At 48.0% G+C, this 14,284-nt stretch overlaps 1 protein-coding gene across 1 annotated transcript in view; it reads right to left on the reverse strand.

The window, feature by feature from the left end:
* Positions 1–14,284, reverse strand: part of PLXNA4 (plexin A4) — a 446,344-nt gene that overhangs the window by 87,136 nt on the left and 344,924 nt on the right. Inside the window, exons 6-9 of the mRNA XM_015134941.3 lie at positions 13,898–14,021; positions 13,012–13,165; positions 11,745–11,844; positions 9,163–9,277 (exon numbers count right to left, since the gene is read on the reverse strand). Of these exons, the coding sequence (XP_014990427.1) occupies positions 9,163–9,277; positions 11,745–11,844; positions 13,012–13,165; positions 13,898–14,021 (493 nt within the window). The remainder of the gene's footprint in view (positions 1–9,162; positions 9,278–11,744; positions 11,845–13,011; positions 13,166–13,897; positions 14,022–14,284) is intronic.

Raw genomic sequence — 14,284 nt, forward strand, 5'->3', positions numbered from 1 at the left:
CTGATTATCAGTAGCCCCATAAAGGCCTAGTTTGCATATAAAAAGGTTGGCAGCTCTGAGAGTAAGTTCATTAATAATAATTGGAGAGGCCCAGGGCTGGGCTGGGCACATTTTCCTCTAGTAGCGCTGCTGATTGACCCCAGTGTCCCTCCTAATTGAAATGTAAAATGGCAATTTCTCCCTAGGCAACAAGGCATGAAGGGACCACTTCCACCACCCTGCCCCTTCCTCCCACCCCAGCATCTCAGATCCTGACCTGCCTTGTGCTGAGATTCCAGATACAAAATCACCTACAGATCTGACACTCCAGGGAAACTTCAGAGAAACTTTCATATTCCTCCAGGGCGCGAGCTTGAGGCCCTGTTTCATGGCCCAGGGACTCAGGGCACCCAGACCTTTGTCTTCACCTTGAAGGCTCATCACCCAGCAGGAGTCTGGCTGGGAATCCTGTAACTGTGAGAGTAAGTCTGCCTCCCTCCTCCCCACTAGTTTCAGAGTCTTGAACAAGTCCTGTCATCATTGCTTGGCTTAACAATGAATAGGGATTGAAAATTCCTCTTCCAAATGACCATTTTGGGGATTCCATAAACTAACACATATAAAGCATCTGGCCTAGAGTGAGTGGACATTCAGCAAATGTTTGTCCTTTCCTCCCAACCCAGGCTGCATCTTGTCCCTCATCTGCTCCCTTTTCCCACCTCATTTCCAAAAGACCCATCTCCCTTGCATCCTGCCTCCACGCAATTTTCGGCAAATACCCCAGCAGTTCCCACCCAACTTATTCCAGTCCTCTGGGCTTCACATCTTAGGATAAGTCTGCCTAACTTAAATAGCTGTAAGTGTCCCAAACACAAGGGGGACTGGCAGGGAGGTCCCAGTTCTGGCCACTGCTCCCCGAACAGCAGCCTCCGCTTCTGGGAAGTGACATCGTAAAGTTGCACATTCCATGTGTCCTGAGACAGGAGATCTGCCAGCCATTTGGCCTTGGGCAAACCCCTCAAACCCTCTGGGTCTCTTTACCCATAAAATGAAGAGGTTGGTTTGGATTCGATGAATTGTGTAGTCCCTGGAATATTGTGACATCAGAAATATATATTGGTTCTCTTCCTCTGGCTGCTGGCACGGTGCTTCTAAAACCTTTGGAGTTTTCTGAATGGCTGGGGGAAAAGGAGCATCTTTTGTTATTCACAGTAAGCCCTTTTCCACTATACCTGAGTTTATGTTCATGAGGTGACTCCTGGGGATGGGGGTATGTTGCCAGAGGATCCACACATGTAATTACAGGGTGGCACTTTAGCCCTCTCCTCTGGGGAAGGGAGAGGGGCTGGTGACTGAGTTCAACTGTCTACATAAAGCAGCCTCCATCAACACCCTAAGTGAAGGGGTTTGGAGTGCTTCCCCAGGGGTGAACAGGTGGCGATGTTGAGGGAGTGGTGCCCAGAGAGGACAAGGAAGTTCTGTGCCCCTTCCTACACCTTGCTCTAGGCACTGCTGCATCCAGCTGTTTATCTGTATCCTTTGCAACACCCTTTAAAAGAAACTAGTAAATGTAAGTAAATGTTTCCCCAAGTTTTGTGACCTGTTATAACAAATTATCCAATCTGAGGAGGGGATTGTGGGAGCCCCTGACTTATAACTGGTGGGTCAGAACTGCAGGGGACAACCTCAGACTTGCAATTGGCATCTGAAGTGGGGACAGTCTTGTGGGACTGAGCCCTTTAACTTGTGAGATCCAATGCTCACTCTGGGCAGGTAGTGTCAGAAATGAATTGAGTTCTAGGCTACCCAAGTGGTTTCTTGGGTAGCACCGAGGATTGAAGAATTGCTTGGTATAGAAAAAAGCCCCATGCATTTGCTGTTATGTTAAGTATAGAGAAGAACAGTTTGTTTTCCTTTTAGTCCCAGTTCTATTAATAACCCAGTTGATAATCTGGGATATAGAATTATATGATCTATATATAGATCTTTTGAAGCTCAGTTTTCCCACCTCTAAAACGGGGATAATAATACCTGCAAAACTGGCTCAAAATGTGGCATTCAATGAGCCAATGAATGAATACTGGAGGTATGGGGGAAGTGGGCCTCTGAGGGGTGGCTCTTCACCTATCAGCAGGGACCTGTTTTAATATTTTAATAATTGGTATGTTGCAACCTGGTATGGTTGTCCAGTTGAGTAACTAGCTCTGACAGGCAGCATGGGATACTGCTGCGATTCTAATTGACATGGTTAACTTGGTACAAGCATTCAATTCAGTGTCAATTCCACTACCTCCATCCCCTTCCACATATTTTCCGTGTACTATATTGTTTCAGACACACACACACACACACACACACACACACACACAGATCACTCCCGTGTTCTAGATAAAGACACTAAGGACACTATTTACCTCACTCAGTGCCCATGACAATGATGAGCACAGTATTTTCACCCAATCACCATACCATACCTTTATCCACAGATGATTATCCAGCTTCCATCCAAAACTCCTCAAAAACATACTGCCCTTCTCTTTTGAAGGAGGCCATTTCTCTAAACTACCATTTGAAAGGGCCAGCTTTTGGAGGATGGAAAACACCTGTATTTAACGAGATTCTTTGGAGACACATGCATGCCAGAAGAACCCGACTCCCTTGGAGGCTGTTTTGCCTGTGGCTACATTCTGCAGTTCTAAGAATGCAGGGGGGTGGGGGATGGGAAGTGGCAGTGGCTCGAGGCACAAGCACACCTTTAAAGGCCTGGCATTCAGGAGGTGACGAAGGTCAACTGTCCAGCCCCATGAAAATTTTGGTCTCCACTGATACGCACACAAAATACAAATCGCACTGCTAATTGCAGAGGACAGGAACACGAAGTCAAAGTATAAAAGCGAGAATGATGACTTTCTATCCACCATGTCCAGCACGTTAGTGACTGCTTTATACAGAGGCTTCATTGCATATTTAAATAATTGAACAAGGACATAAAGAATGCAGCCTAGCTGGGAGAGAAAAGGCTGCCTTCAGGGCTGGTGCTGCCTGCAGATGGGGGTGATAGGCCCTTGAATTTATAGCCCTCAGTGTGTTTACAAAATGAGGGCTCTAATTCTCCTATTGTTACAGCAAGACTGGGGAAAATAGAGCTCTAGGGAAGAACAGGGACCTGGTGGGCAGCTAAGGAATAAATGATTTACAGGTCACCTCTCCTCCGTCCAAGTCACCTCAGCCTTCATTAGTCCCAAAGACAAGCCAGCCCTAACCCCAACCAACCCCCCAAATTTATACTCACCTTCTCAGAACCACGGTGCCCAATACAAAAATGTAACGCATCATATATTTTCTTGCTGTTCCCCAAGTTTATAATGCCATTAGTGTGATCTACGACAGGCTGGTTTATAGAGAGAGCAAAGTAATAATATAAAAAGGAAATACCCATAACCTGAAGCGGGGAGGGGCAGGCAAGATTGATGGAAAGTGCAGTTGTCTGGAGGAATGGCAACCCAGTAATTGAATACCTGGAGTGGGGGTGGTGCATGGGTGGGGAGCATGTTCTGTAGCTGGATTTGCTTTTTTTTTTTTTTTTTTCACAGGAGGGTGAAAGGCACGGCAGGTGTGGTTTTGTTCCCTTGGGTTGGATCCCAGGAATGCCTTCCCTGCAAGAAGGGAAGCAGAATTGCTAACAAAGTGGATTGGTGATTTCCCTCCAGAGTCCAGTCAGTAGGTCAATGCCCGTGCTCTGCTCCTGTTTCAGGGCATGGGGCTTATTTCAGTACCAGGGGCAAGCAGCAGCCCATGAGCTAGGACTTTCTCGGTCTTGTTGGGTCTTCAGTCCTGGAGAAGACTTGATCCTTTTGATACCAGATTTCATCCTGGCTCTGAGTTTCTTTTCAGGGGTGTTGGGGTATTAGGGGATGTTGGGAGAAGCTTTCAAACACAGTTTTGCAAATCAAATAGAATTCATTTTGCCTCCTCTGATCTTACAACTATTCTCTGGAGTAGGCAGGCTGGTTGAACTTCAAGAGGAGAGGCGTTCCTGGGAGCCTCCTCGGCGAGCCTGCACACCTGGGGGCCAGATGTGCTTCACCCTCCTTGCAAAGCCTCTCTAGTCTGGTGCCCAGAGAATACAGCTTCAGTAGCAGCTCACTTTGCTTTTCAGTTTAGATGAGAAAAAACAACAAAATAGTCCATCAGGGACAAATTCTTGCCAATGGATTTGCTTTTGCAAGGAAGTTCACCTTTGTTCCTCAAGCATCATCATTAAGTGTGTGTGCCTGATGGGAGGTCCAGGTTGGCCTGTGGAGGAGCTGGGGATGGATTCTGAAGCCACCTGGGGACCAGTGGCTGCTGCTGCTCAGTAGAGGGGTGGGCATGGCTTTGTTAATGGCTACCCAAGGCTCTGGCAGCTGATCTGAAGGCCCAGGGCTGTTATCACAATGCCATCATTAGTTGAAACAAAATCATTCCTTGTAACTGGAATATAGTTACCATAAACAGCATATGTTATTGGGCATTCTATTTCTAATAATTGTAATTATAGTGGAATACTTGCCATTAATATAATAACAACAACGATTGACTAGCTCTCTGTTCCAGACCAATAACTTCACCTGAATGCATTCTTTGTTCAGGGGGGAAAAAAAAGGTAATTCAATATCCCTGATAGTCAACAAAGCTACTGTTGAAATGGAAGACACACAGATGAAAGCATTCCTGAGATGCAAGATGGTGCCGGGTAGATGAAAAGCCACCTGTCAGCCTTACTCTTAGCTAACAAAAGGACACTGTCTGCATCCGCTCACTCAAAGGGTAAAAGGAAATGAAAACCCCAGAGATTTCCAGAAGAGTCACCAGGGCCTGGGTACACCTTCATTCCAAAAGGGTGGGCCTTGGGCTGGATGTTCAGTGGAACTGCAGGTCCTGAGGGTATGGGTCACCCTGTTAGGTAAAGATGGTTGACCTAAGCCTTGACTTGACAGTCACCCTATAATTGCCAGCCCCCTGACCACTTTTTGGGCATGGATTTATCTTGGGGACTTTCCAGCTTCTTTCTACTTACAATGACAGAACTTTAGAGATGATGTAGACCAATGGCCTCATTTTACAGATCTCTAAACATAGATCTCCATAGATCTTCTTCACCTTTAAACCTCTCACAATGCCTTGAGTATGGCTGAAATGCTTAGGGTAATGAAGAATGAACAGTTAAATCATAACAAAACTTCAGAGTATCATGCTGTGAGTAAGCTCTTCCCCTAGAGTAGTGACAGCACACAGGTGTCTGGAGGCTTCCACAAAATCACCATTTAATTGGGTAGTTTTCTTTTTACCCCTAACTCCTGCTACTATCTCTTCCCAGAAACATATATGGTAATGTTCCACATAAGCATGCTTCGGTCAATGACAAACTATATATAGGACAGAAGTCTCATAAGATTATAATATTGTAATTTTACCATGCTTTTTCTATGTTCAGATGTGTTTAGATACCCGAATACTTGCCATTGTGTTATAATTGGCTGCAGTATTCAGTACAGTTACCTGCTGCACAGGTGTGTAGCCTAGGATCAATAGGCTAGGCCATGGAGCCTAGGTGTGCAGTAAGCTACAGCACGTAGGTTTGTGTAAGTACACCCTATGATGTTCGCACAATGACAAAATTGCCTAATGACACATTTCTCAGAGGGTATCCCCAACAATAAGCAGCCCATGACTGTACATTGCTAAAATAAATACATGTAGAATGTAAAATTAGAGCAAACAATCAAACAACAACATAAAAAAAATCCTCATATTTACACTAGCAGCCAGGAACTGTCTTTTGAGTTCTGAGGACAATGACCTCCTTTCACTGACCCCAAGTGGCTGGAGTCAGTCAGTAGTCCACACATACTTCTTTACTTGTTTCCCCTTTGCCACATTCACTAGGAAGATGCTACAACCACCATCACCAGGTGGCCAACTCTGGTTCACCTCTATGCTCACATTCAAAATGGCCCTGGGATTGAGCTGGGTAGAATGCAACCTCCAAGCCTGGACCAGAAGCACCCCAGGAGAGCTTCCTTTTCTTAGAATAAATAAACATCCAAGGTAAAGAGGAGCCAAAATGTATTCCATGTGATAAAGGAGGCATGGGCGATTCCAGACTACCTCAGAGCCGCTCCCTGCCATGGCCTGCCAGGCTCACCATACCATGGCTCATGGGAAACGGAGAGGATGTCGGTGTGGCAGCAAGAGCTTAGTACATACAGCTCCATATCCTTCTCTGGGCCATTTCCTCCAGACTAGTTCCTTTCTCTGGGGCCCTGGCGTCCCATCCTCTGAGATGCTGTGAATCTGTGGCAGTCTTTGCTTGTGTCAGGTGTTGAGGGGTGTCCCAACTGGCTTGGAGTCTGGGTACTTGAAGCCATCATTCCTCTAAAATCTCTGCATTGCCCTGGGAAACACGGTGGGCTCTTATTTTATTCTTCTTCCCCCACCCACTTTTTTTTTTGGATACAGGATCTTGCTCTGTTGCCCAGGCTAGAGTGTAGTGGCTTGCTCGTGGCTCACTGTAGCCTCAATCTCCCAGGCTCAAGCAATCCTCCCATCTCAGCCTCTCAAGTAGCTGGGACTACAGACATGCAACACCATGCTCAGCTTACATACCTACTTATTTTTACTTTTTATAGAAAAAAATAAAAATATTTTTCTACTGGGGAGAGTTTACTATGTTGTCCAGACTGGTCTTGAACTCCTGGGCTCAAGTGATCCTCATACCTTGGCCTCCCGAAGTGCTGGGGTTACCATGCCTGGCCTTATTTTATTCTCTTCTGGTTCTTTTTCCCTCTTTCTGAGCAACAGAAGGAGGCTCCTCTTCTATACTTAAAAGAAAGAAATTTGGTACAAGAAGAGCAAACAAGAAAAAAAAAGCAGAAATTCAAAAGCTTCCTGCAAGATAATTAAATGATTAGAGGCCTTCAGAATCCACCAGCTAGCTCAATTGTTTTTGCTTTCAGTTTACTCTTGGGCCTGTCCGCACATAGAACCTCTGCCAAACACGGCAGTCTGGAAAGCTGGAGAGAAGCTGAGAACCACTTTGTCTTAACTCCCATCAAATTATTTGCAGGTTTCAGACCAGAACAAGAAAAGGATTCTTTTCACATCCCTGTCCCCAACCTTGGTGGGTCAACCAGTCCTTCTGCTCATGAAACCACACCCCAAGACAGGCCCAGCCAGGCTGATGAGACTGTACAGCCTTTTATCAAGGACATTACCTTGCTGTCTGACTCACATCGCTCTTATTACCTTTATATCCATGTCGTCTTTTTTAAAGTAGAGAACTGACACATAAGTATGAGATTCACACTCCTACGTAAAATCCAAGATGCAACCACTCTCCTCCCTTTCCCTATAAAGGGACAGGGTCTCTTTTCCTGACTGTGAATCCATAGTAGCCATTTCCAGGCATGAACAGATTCCCATGGAGAGGCAGTTGGTCTTTTGTCTGAGGCTTTCATAATCTCTTCTTGTTTCTGTCTGAAACTTGTAAGGAACTTCATGGGAGCTGAGACAAAGGTTTTCAGCCTCTCACCAGCTTTCCAGACTAGTGTATCTAGCAAAGGTTTTATCTAGCAAAGAGGCCCAAGAATAAAATGCAATCAAAACATTTGAGCTATGTGGAGCCTTCCAAAGGTCCCTAGTCATTTCATTATCTTAATGAAGGTTTTCCAATTTCTACTCTTTCTTTCTTGTTTGCTCCCCTTGTCTGTTACTCAATCATGACCATCCTCTCCCTTGACAACATCTCCACTCCTTGCTTTTACTTCTAAAATGAATCACCTTTCTTACTGTCCACCTATAGAACTCCTGCTCAGCCATCAAGACTTGGGAAAAATGGGATTTGGGTCTGGATTTTCTGATGGCTAAGCACAATGCAGTCACACCCACCGTGCTAGGGGAGCCCTATGCAGCAGGTGTTAGCATGGGTTGTACATTGACCTTCCCTTTCAGCCTCAGATAAAAGAGAGCTTCTCTCCTGCCATGAGGGTTTGGCCAAAGGTAGGATTCTTAGTGGGGTAAGAGTCTGGAATGGGGAGGGCATTTGATGGGCCTGTATGTTCTCTCAATGCCCCTCCTTCCCCCTCCCCCCACCAAATCCCCTATGCTTCTTGCACCTGGACAGGTCCCTTCTCTCACAGCTGTGGTGCTGGCCACATGGTCATGACACCTGTGTGGTGTGTAAAGGGGTCTGAAAGATACACCCAAGACTAGGGGTGGAGGTGAAGGTGCTGGAGCCTGCTGCGTCCAGTGCTGGCTGAGAGAGTGCAAGAAACACCGTCATGTTTGAACAACAGACTTTTCCAGAGGTATACCTGTTATCCCTGAAGTCCTTGCCCACACTCTGACATTCTAAGAGAGATAACAGCATAGGCAGAAAGTATTTTTGGTGCAGTGATGATGAATGTTCAAGAAGAAAAAAACTTCAGAGGAAATAGAAAGGTCACATTTTAGCCTACAGTATCTCAGTGATTCTTCAACCTGGTCCGAGCATCAGAACCACAGGGAGGGCCTGTTGAAGCCCAAAGGGCCTGTTGAAGCCCAAGTTGCTGTACTCTGTCCCCGGAGCTTCTCATTCAGTTGGCCTAGGCTGGAACAGAAGACTCTGTATTTCTAGCAAGTTCTCAGCTGATGCAGATTCTGCTAGTCTGGGAACCATGCTTTGAAAACCACTGCTCTAGCTCACAAGTTGACCATTTTTTTATTCTCATCTCTCTCCCTTTTACTCAACTTGCCCTCTTTGGGGGTCTCAGTTCTCCTCTGTCAACAGTGCCCTGAGGAATAGCTGAGGAGTCTGGACACAGTCCTGCTGTGTACCCACAATTATTTCTACGACACACCAACACACCCATCTCTTTGGAATCTTTCTAGGACCCATCTGGTGTGTGGAGGATCCTTCTTGCTGGAATGACCTGGAATACACCTTTGTCTATAACAGAACCTCCAGGGCTGATCCAGAACCCACAGTCCCAGCACAGAGTTTGGCATATTTCCTGCTTTTATAAAGTGGACCCTTAAGAGCCAGGAGGAAGGGGGTGGTCCTGCACGGTTTTCCTTTGGTTTCTCCTCTTAAGGGAATGTCTCTCTTCTGTGTCCCATGCTCAAAACAAGAGGCACTCACCACTCTGGCTGCCAGGGACCTACCTCGGGCAGCTTTACTCGGCCTTCCTGGAAGGAGCAAGTCTTGGGGTCATGGGTGCAGACATGCCGGTATTTACACCAGTGGCAGCGGTATGGACTCTCCACGCAGGACAGGCACCTGGGCACAGAGGAAGGGAGGCACAAATCTAAGCACCTGGATGAGCCCAAAGCAGAGGGCCTGACTCTCTAGGATCTAGCAAAACATTTTTAGTATTAAGAGAAACCACCATGAAATGCGCAGCAAGGGCAGATCTTATGCACATCTATCCCTTTACTCCCCAAGACCTCAGGAAGCTAATGGTCTCTGGTTTCCTTCCTTTCCCATATGTAGCTGACAACCCTGGTCCCCCAAGGCCAAATTAGCCCTCCTCCATCTCCATGGGATAATATCCTCCTTTTCAAAAGAGGGAATGATAAGGTCTGGAGTAGAGGGCTTGTGTAGAGAGACCTAAGAATTGGGGCAAACAAAAGATTAGGTTTGTATTCAAATGGACTCTGGGTCTCTGCTGCTGAGAAGCCACCTGGACCTTGCCTCATGAGGAAGTGACTGAGGCTGCTTGCTCACTATGATGGCTCCTCCGTGGTTGGCAACCCCACCCCTTACCTTTACCCCAGGAAACCAAGGCAATTTTATAGGAGCTCCTGATTGCTTAAAAGCTCAACATGGTTCCTTTTTCCAAAAACTCAAATGCCTCTCCATACAGGCTATGCCCTTCACGGTGTCGATGACCACTGCCCCAAACGCAGGTTTGTTGCTTTGGCCATGAATAGGCCACACTTTCCCCACAAGCCATCCCTCCCTCCAGAGCACCATTTCTTCTTTCCACCACCTGACTACCTGCTTGACCAAGGAAGAGCTGGTCACCCTGGGCCCTTCTCCCGTGAATCTCTTGGTTGAAATCTCTGGGAAAGTCCTGGCCATCTCACCATTACCTGTCTGGCTCCTCTACTAGTCCGTGGGCCATCAACTCTTGGAGGGTAAGGATTGAGTCTTTGTGTTGCATTGATTTTTGACTCCACCGTGTCTAATGAGTAACACATTCCCTTGCACATAGGAGATGCTTAAAATCATTTTATGGGCTTAATGGAAGCTTCACACATGATTTCACCTATTTACTCTGCTTCCCCAGAGGGGAAAGAGAGGATGGAGGGATTAGGCCACCGAGTGATAAAGACAGGGACAGCTCTGTCTGGTAAAGACAGGGACAGCTCTGTCACAAGAGGCAAAAGTAGAGTCCCAGGGCTAGAGCAACTCATTTTTGTCTGGGAGGGCTGGATGCCTTCTTACTTGGGGCCCCAAAGAGAGCTAAGCTTTAGACTCACAGCTGCCATAAGCAGACCAATAGACCCTAAAATTCCACCAGCCTAGATCCCCAAAGTGTCTCCTGTCATGTCATGCATGGATTGCAAAACAGGAATGTGTTAAAGCAAGCAGGGTTTTTTGAGGTCAGGTCCCACGGTTTGCTCTGTGGAACTCTGGGGATGCCATGGAGCTCCTTTGGAGAATGTGTAGTTTTGTGGGGCTCCTAGAGGGGTTCCAGGCCCCCCAACCTTTAATTAGAGAAGGTCCTGCTTCCATCTATTCTGTATACTGGGCATCTACACCTACTTTCAGTTTAGGTTTCTATGGTGAAAAGAAAAACAGGCTGGCCCATTCACAACCTGGTCCAAACCCATCATTTGATAAAGAAAAGGTAATATAATAATAGCAAGAACATGTGGTGCCTAAACGCTGGGCCAGACATGGCTCTAAATGCTTCTTATTAGCATGGCCCTTTTACCCTTTGTGGCTGTCCTATGGGGTAGGCAGAGCTGATATTCAGGGCTAGCAGCCAAGCACAGCATCCCAGCCAATGACTGCTCTGATGGGACAGTGCTCCTGCCATGTCAGTTGGTAAATATTTGTGTGACGCCCTGGGAAGGAGCACTACGATTTCCCTGTGGATAGAGGACACTGGGGCACAGAATGGTTGACCTTCCCAGTTGGTCCAGCTGCAGAGCCAGAGCCTCTGCCCTCCCCACCTGCCATTGGAAGTTGGATGTTTAAGTCAAACAAAGCTGGAGCTGGAGCTGGAATCAGTCTTCCTGACCCCTGAGCCAGAATCTGCCCACCCCATACCTTTCTGCCTCCCTTTGGCCCCTACCAGACTGTCCTCACCTAGCCTGAGGGGCCTGTGGGGAGCTGAACATGCGATTGAGTGGTTAGACCACTTGCCCCTGTCCTGGATACACATCAGGGCCTCTCTCCCTCAGATCCATCCTCTGCCCATGGAGCTTGCTCTCTATTCTTCACATGGGATGCACCACCCCACAACAGATGGTGGAGATGGAATTGAGTTAGAAGGACTGATATCAGGGAAGATGTATGCACTAGGGATGTGGAGAGCCCCACTCCCTAAGTTCTCACTCTCTGCTCTTCTAGTCTCTTTCCATTAACCCTGTGGGTACCAGAGGAGAGAGGGTGAAGGAGGTCTCCTCTGGGGCTTCTAAATGGTGACTCCCTGGGAACAGTGATGGGGTTTTCTGATCTTTGGATGAACCTTGACCCCAGGAACAGGAAGTGGGGTAAGGCAGGGGCCACTTACGAATTGTGGACGCTGCAATTGTAGAAGACAAAGCTGGTGCTGGCGAAGGTCATGCCAGTCTCCTTTGACTTGAGCTGCAGCTGTACGACATGGTGGTCCCCTACGAGGAGAGACGGCTGAGGGGTCGGGGAATGCTGAGGCCCCAAGCCAAGGATTCCCTGACCAGTGACACATGCTGGAAAAGGGAGCCTGCTCCCCAGGGTGCTGTTGGCTTAACAGGGCTCTGACCCAGCAGACCCAGTCCCAGGACAACCCTGAGAGCAGCTGCAGAGGGCAGTTCTAGTCTGTTCTCCCTGCCCACCATATCACTTCCCCTCTTCCACGTGTACACATACAGATGCACACTGCCAGGAATTCAAATATGCATTCACATACATGATATCCTGGCCAGACTCACAAAATTGATTCATAACCAGAAGAAACACATATGTAGACTTCTAGGAATGCTGCCACAAAACCATAAGAGGTTTTGCATGTATGTGTGTGTATGCATGAGCTCATTCCCCATCTCTGTAAAGAGAGCCCCTGTTCTGACACTACCTCCTCTGGGGGCGCTCAGGGTTCCACCGGTGTGGGAGACCCTGGAATCCTCAGCTGGCGCCAGGGAGGAGCTGCAGCCCATGTTTAATTCACAACCCTGACCTTAGGCCCCCACTTCAAGCCTTGTTCTTTGTCTTCCCTGAGAGCCTCATTAATCAATCAGCTCCGAACAAATGTGACAAGCCCAAATGGGAGGGACAACATGGAATCAATCTGCCCAGGCTGGGCCTGTCCCTCACCAGCATGGAGCCTCTGCCCACTGCTGTCTTTCCCAGGGCAGCTTGATCCCAATAACAGGAAGCTCTGGGGAGACCCGGGAGGGCAGAATGGGGAAGGCAGTGGTCCAGGGTCAGAGACCGGCCATGTGAGCATCCCTGCACCTGCTCAGTGGCCTCCTCCACTGACCTGCCAAGCCAGTGGAGCAGGTTGAACTTAACCGTTGTCCTTGCCTGCTCCTCCCCACCCTCTCTGCAGCTGCTCCTTGCCCAGGATGAGGGTGACTCTTGGGGGCTAACCTAGAGCTGAGACAGAAGGGCTGTAACAGTCAATGCCAAGGACAGCGGAGGGAGATTTCATCCCCCTCTTCCCATAACACACCCACCAACCCATGCCCCTTCCTCTGACTCTCCCCTGCCTGTAGGCTCCCTCAGTCCCCCCACATCTGTCCTAAGTTCTCATCCAGCTAGGAGGAAGACATGCCACTCAGTTGTGCCTCCGGGATGCTCACCGTTCTCTGTGATGATCCGGGGCACCTCCTTGGCTGCAGGGGAGTAGCACTGGATCTGATTGCCCACCACCAGCCCATCCATCTCTGACAGATCCTCAAAGGTGCAGTTGACGCCAGCTGACAGCTCCGGGACATTGTAAGTCTCCAGGACCAGCTGTGAACAGCCAGGCAGGGGAAGAGAAGGAGGAGGGTGAAATGGGAAAAGGACAGGTATGGAATAAAAAAAGAAAGTGGGAGAGTGAGAGAGATCACAGGCAAAGCAAAGACAAGCAAGAGGCAATATTAACATGGAGAAGAGACTCAAGTTATTAGGAGAGCAGCACAGAGGCCGTGGTGAGATGCAAAGAGACAGAGACAAAAGAAACCTCATTAGGATCTAAATGGATTTGGCCCCAGGAAACAAGAATGCTTAGGGGATTTTCGTGGTGAGAGAACATCGGACAGGACTGGGGTGTGGCTGATGGAGCACCTCTTCCATTAGGCCCTATTTTGGAAAAACAGAAATACCAACCACCAAGTGCCCAGTGCTAGAACTTGGAAGTCACCTGTGCACTTTTCTCTCTCTCTACATGCATCTTTCCCATTTTATAGTTGAAGATATCATTCCCAACACCTTTTGTCACCTTTGATCATTTTTGGTGCTGGTGCTCCCTGCCTTTCTACTCTTTATGAATAGAGTCTCTTCCCCAATAGTCCTGTCCCTGTCCCCTTCTTGCATCCCCCCATGGACACTTAATTCTTTGATATCCTGCACCCTTCTCTCAAGCTGCTTCTGCTGGCCAGGCTTGGCCCAGTCCTCCAGAGAGGCCTTGGGCTAAGGCACTTTTTGGTAGGAGAGAGTTTTCCTTGCATCCCTGGACCCTACCCCAACCCCCATAACTCTTACCAGCACGTTGTACTGAGAGACAGAGATATTGTTGGGATGGACTGTCAGCCGGACACACTGCTTCATCTCTGAGGCAAACCTGCGGGGCTCCTTGGACCGCTCACACCGCTCCTTCCGGGTGCAACTAGGAAGGACATACCCTCGAGTTACTCAGGAGATGGCCACTTGGTCCAGGGAGGTCCGGATGCTGAGGTCAGGCATTTCCAGCAGCTCCCAGTATGTGTCCAAACTCAATGCGCCTGCAGCTAGATTTTTTGTGTCCTTCCTCAAGCCTGGTCCTCCTCCATCATTCCCAAATGTAGAAAAGATGGCAATTCCAATCACTTCTTGCCAAAGGCAGAAACTTGAGAGTCATCCTAACTCGACTCATCCTCTCCAAACTCATAT

The sequence above is a fragment of the Macaca mulatta genome, chromosome 3, assembly GCF_049350105.2.
Source record: "Macaca mulatta isolate MMU2019108-1 chromosome 3, T2T-MMU8v2.0, whole genome shotgun sequence".
Lineage (NCBI taxonomy): Eukaryota > Metazoa > Chordata > Mammalia > Primates > Cercopithecidae > Macaca > Macaca mulatta.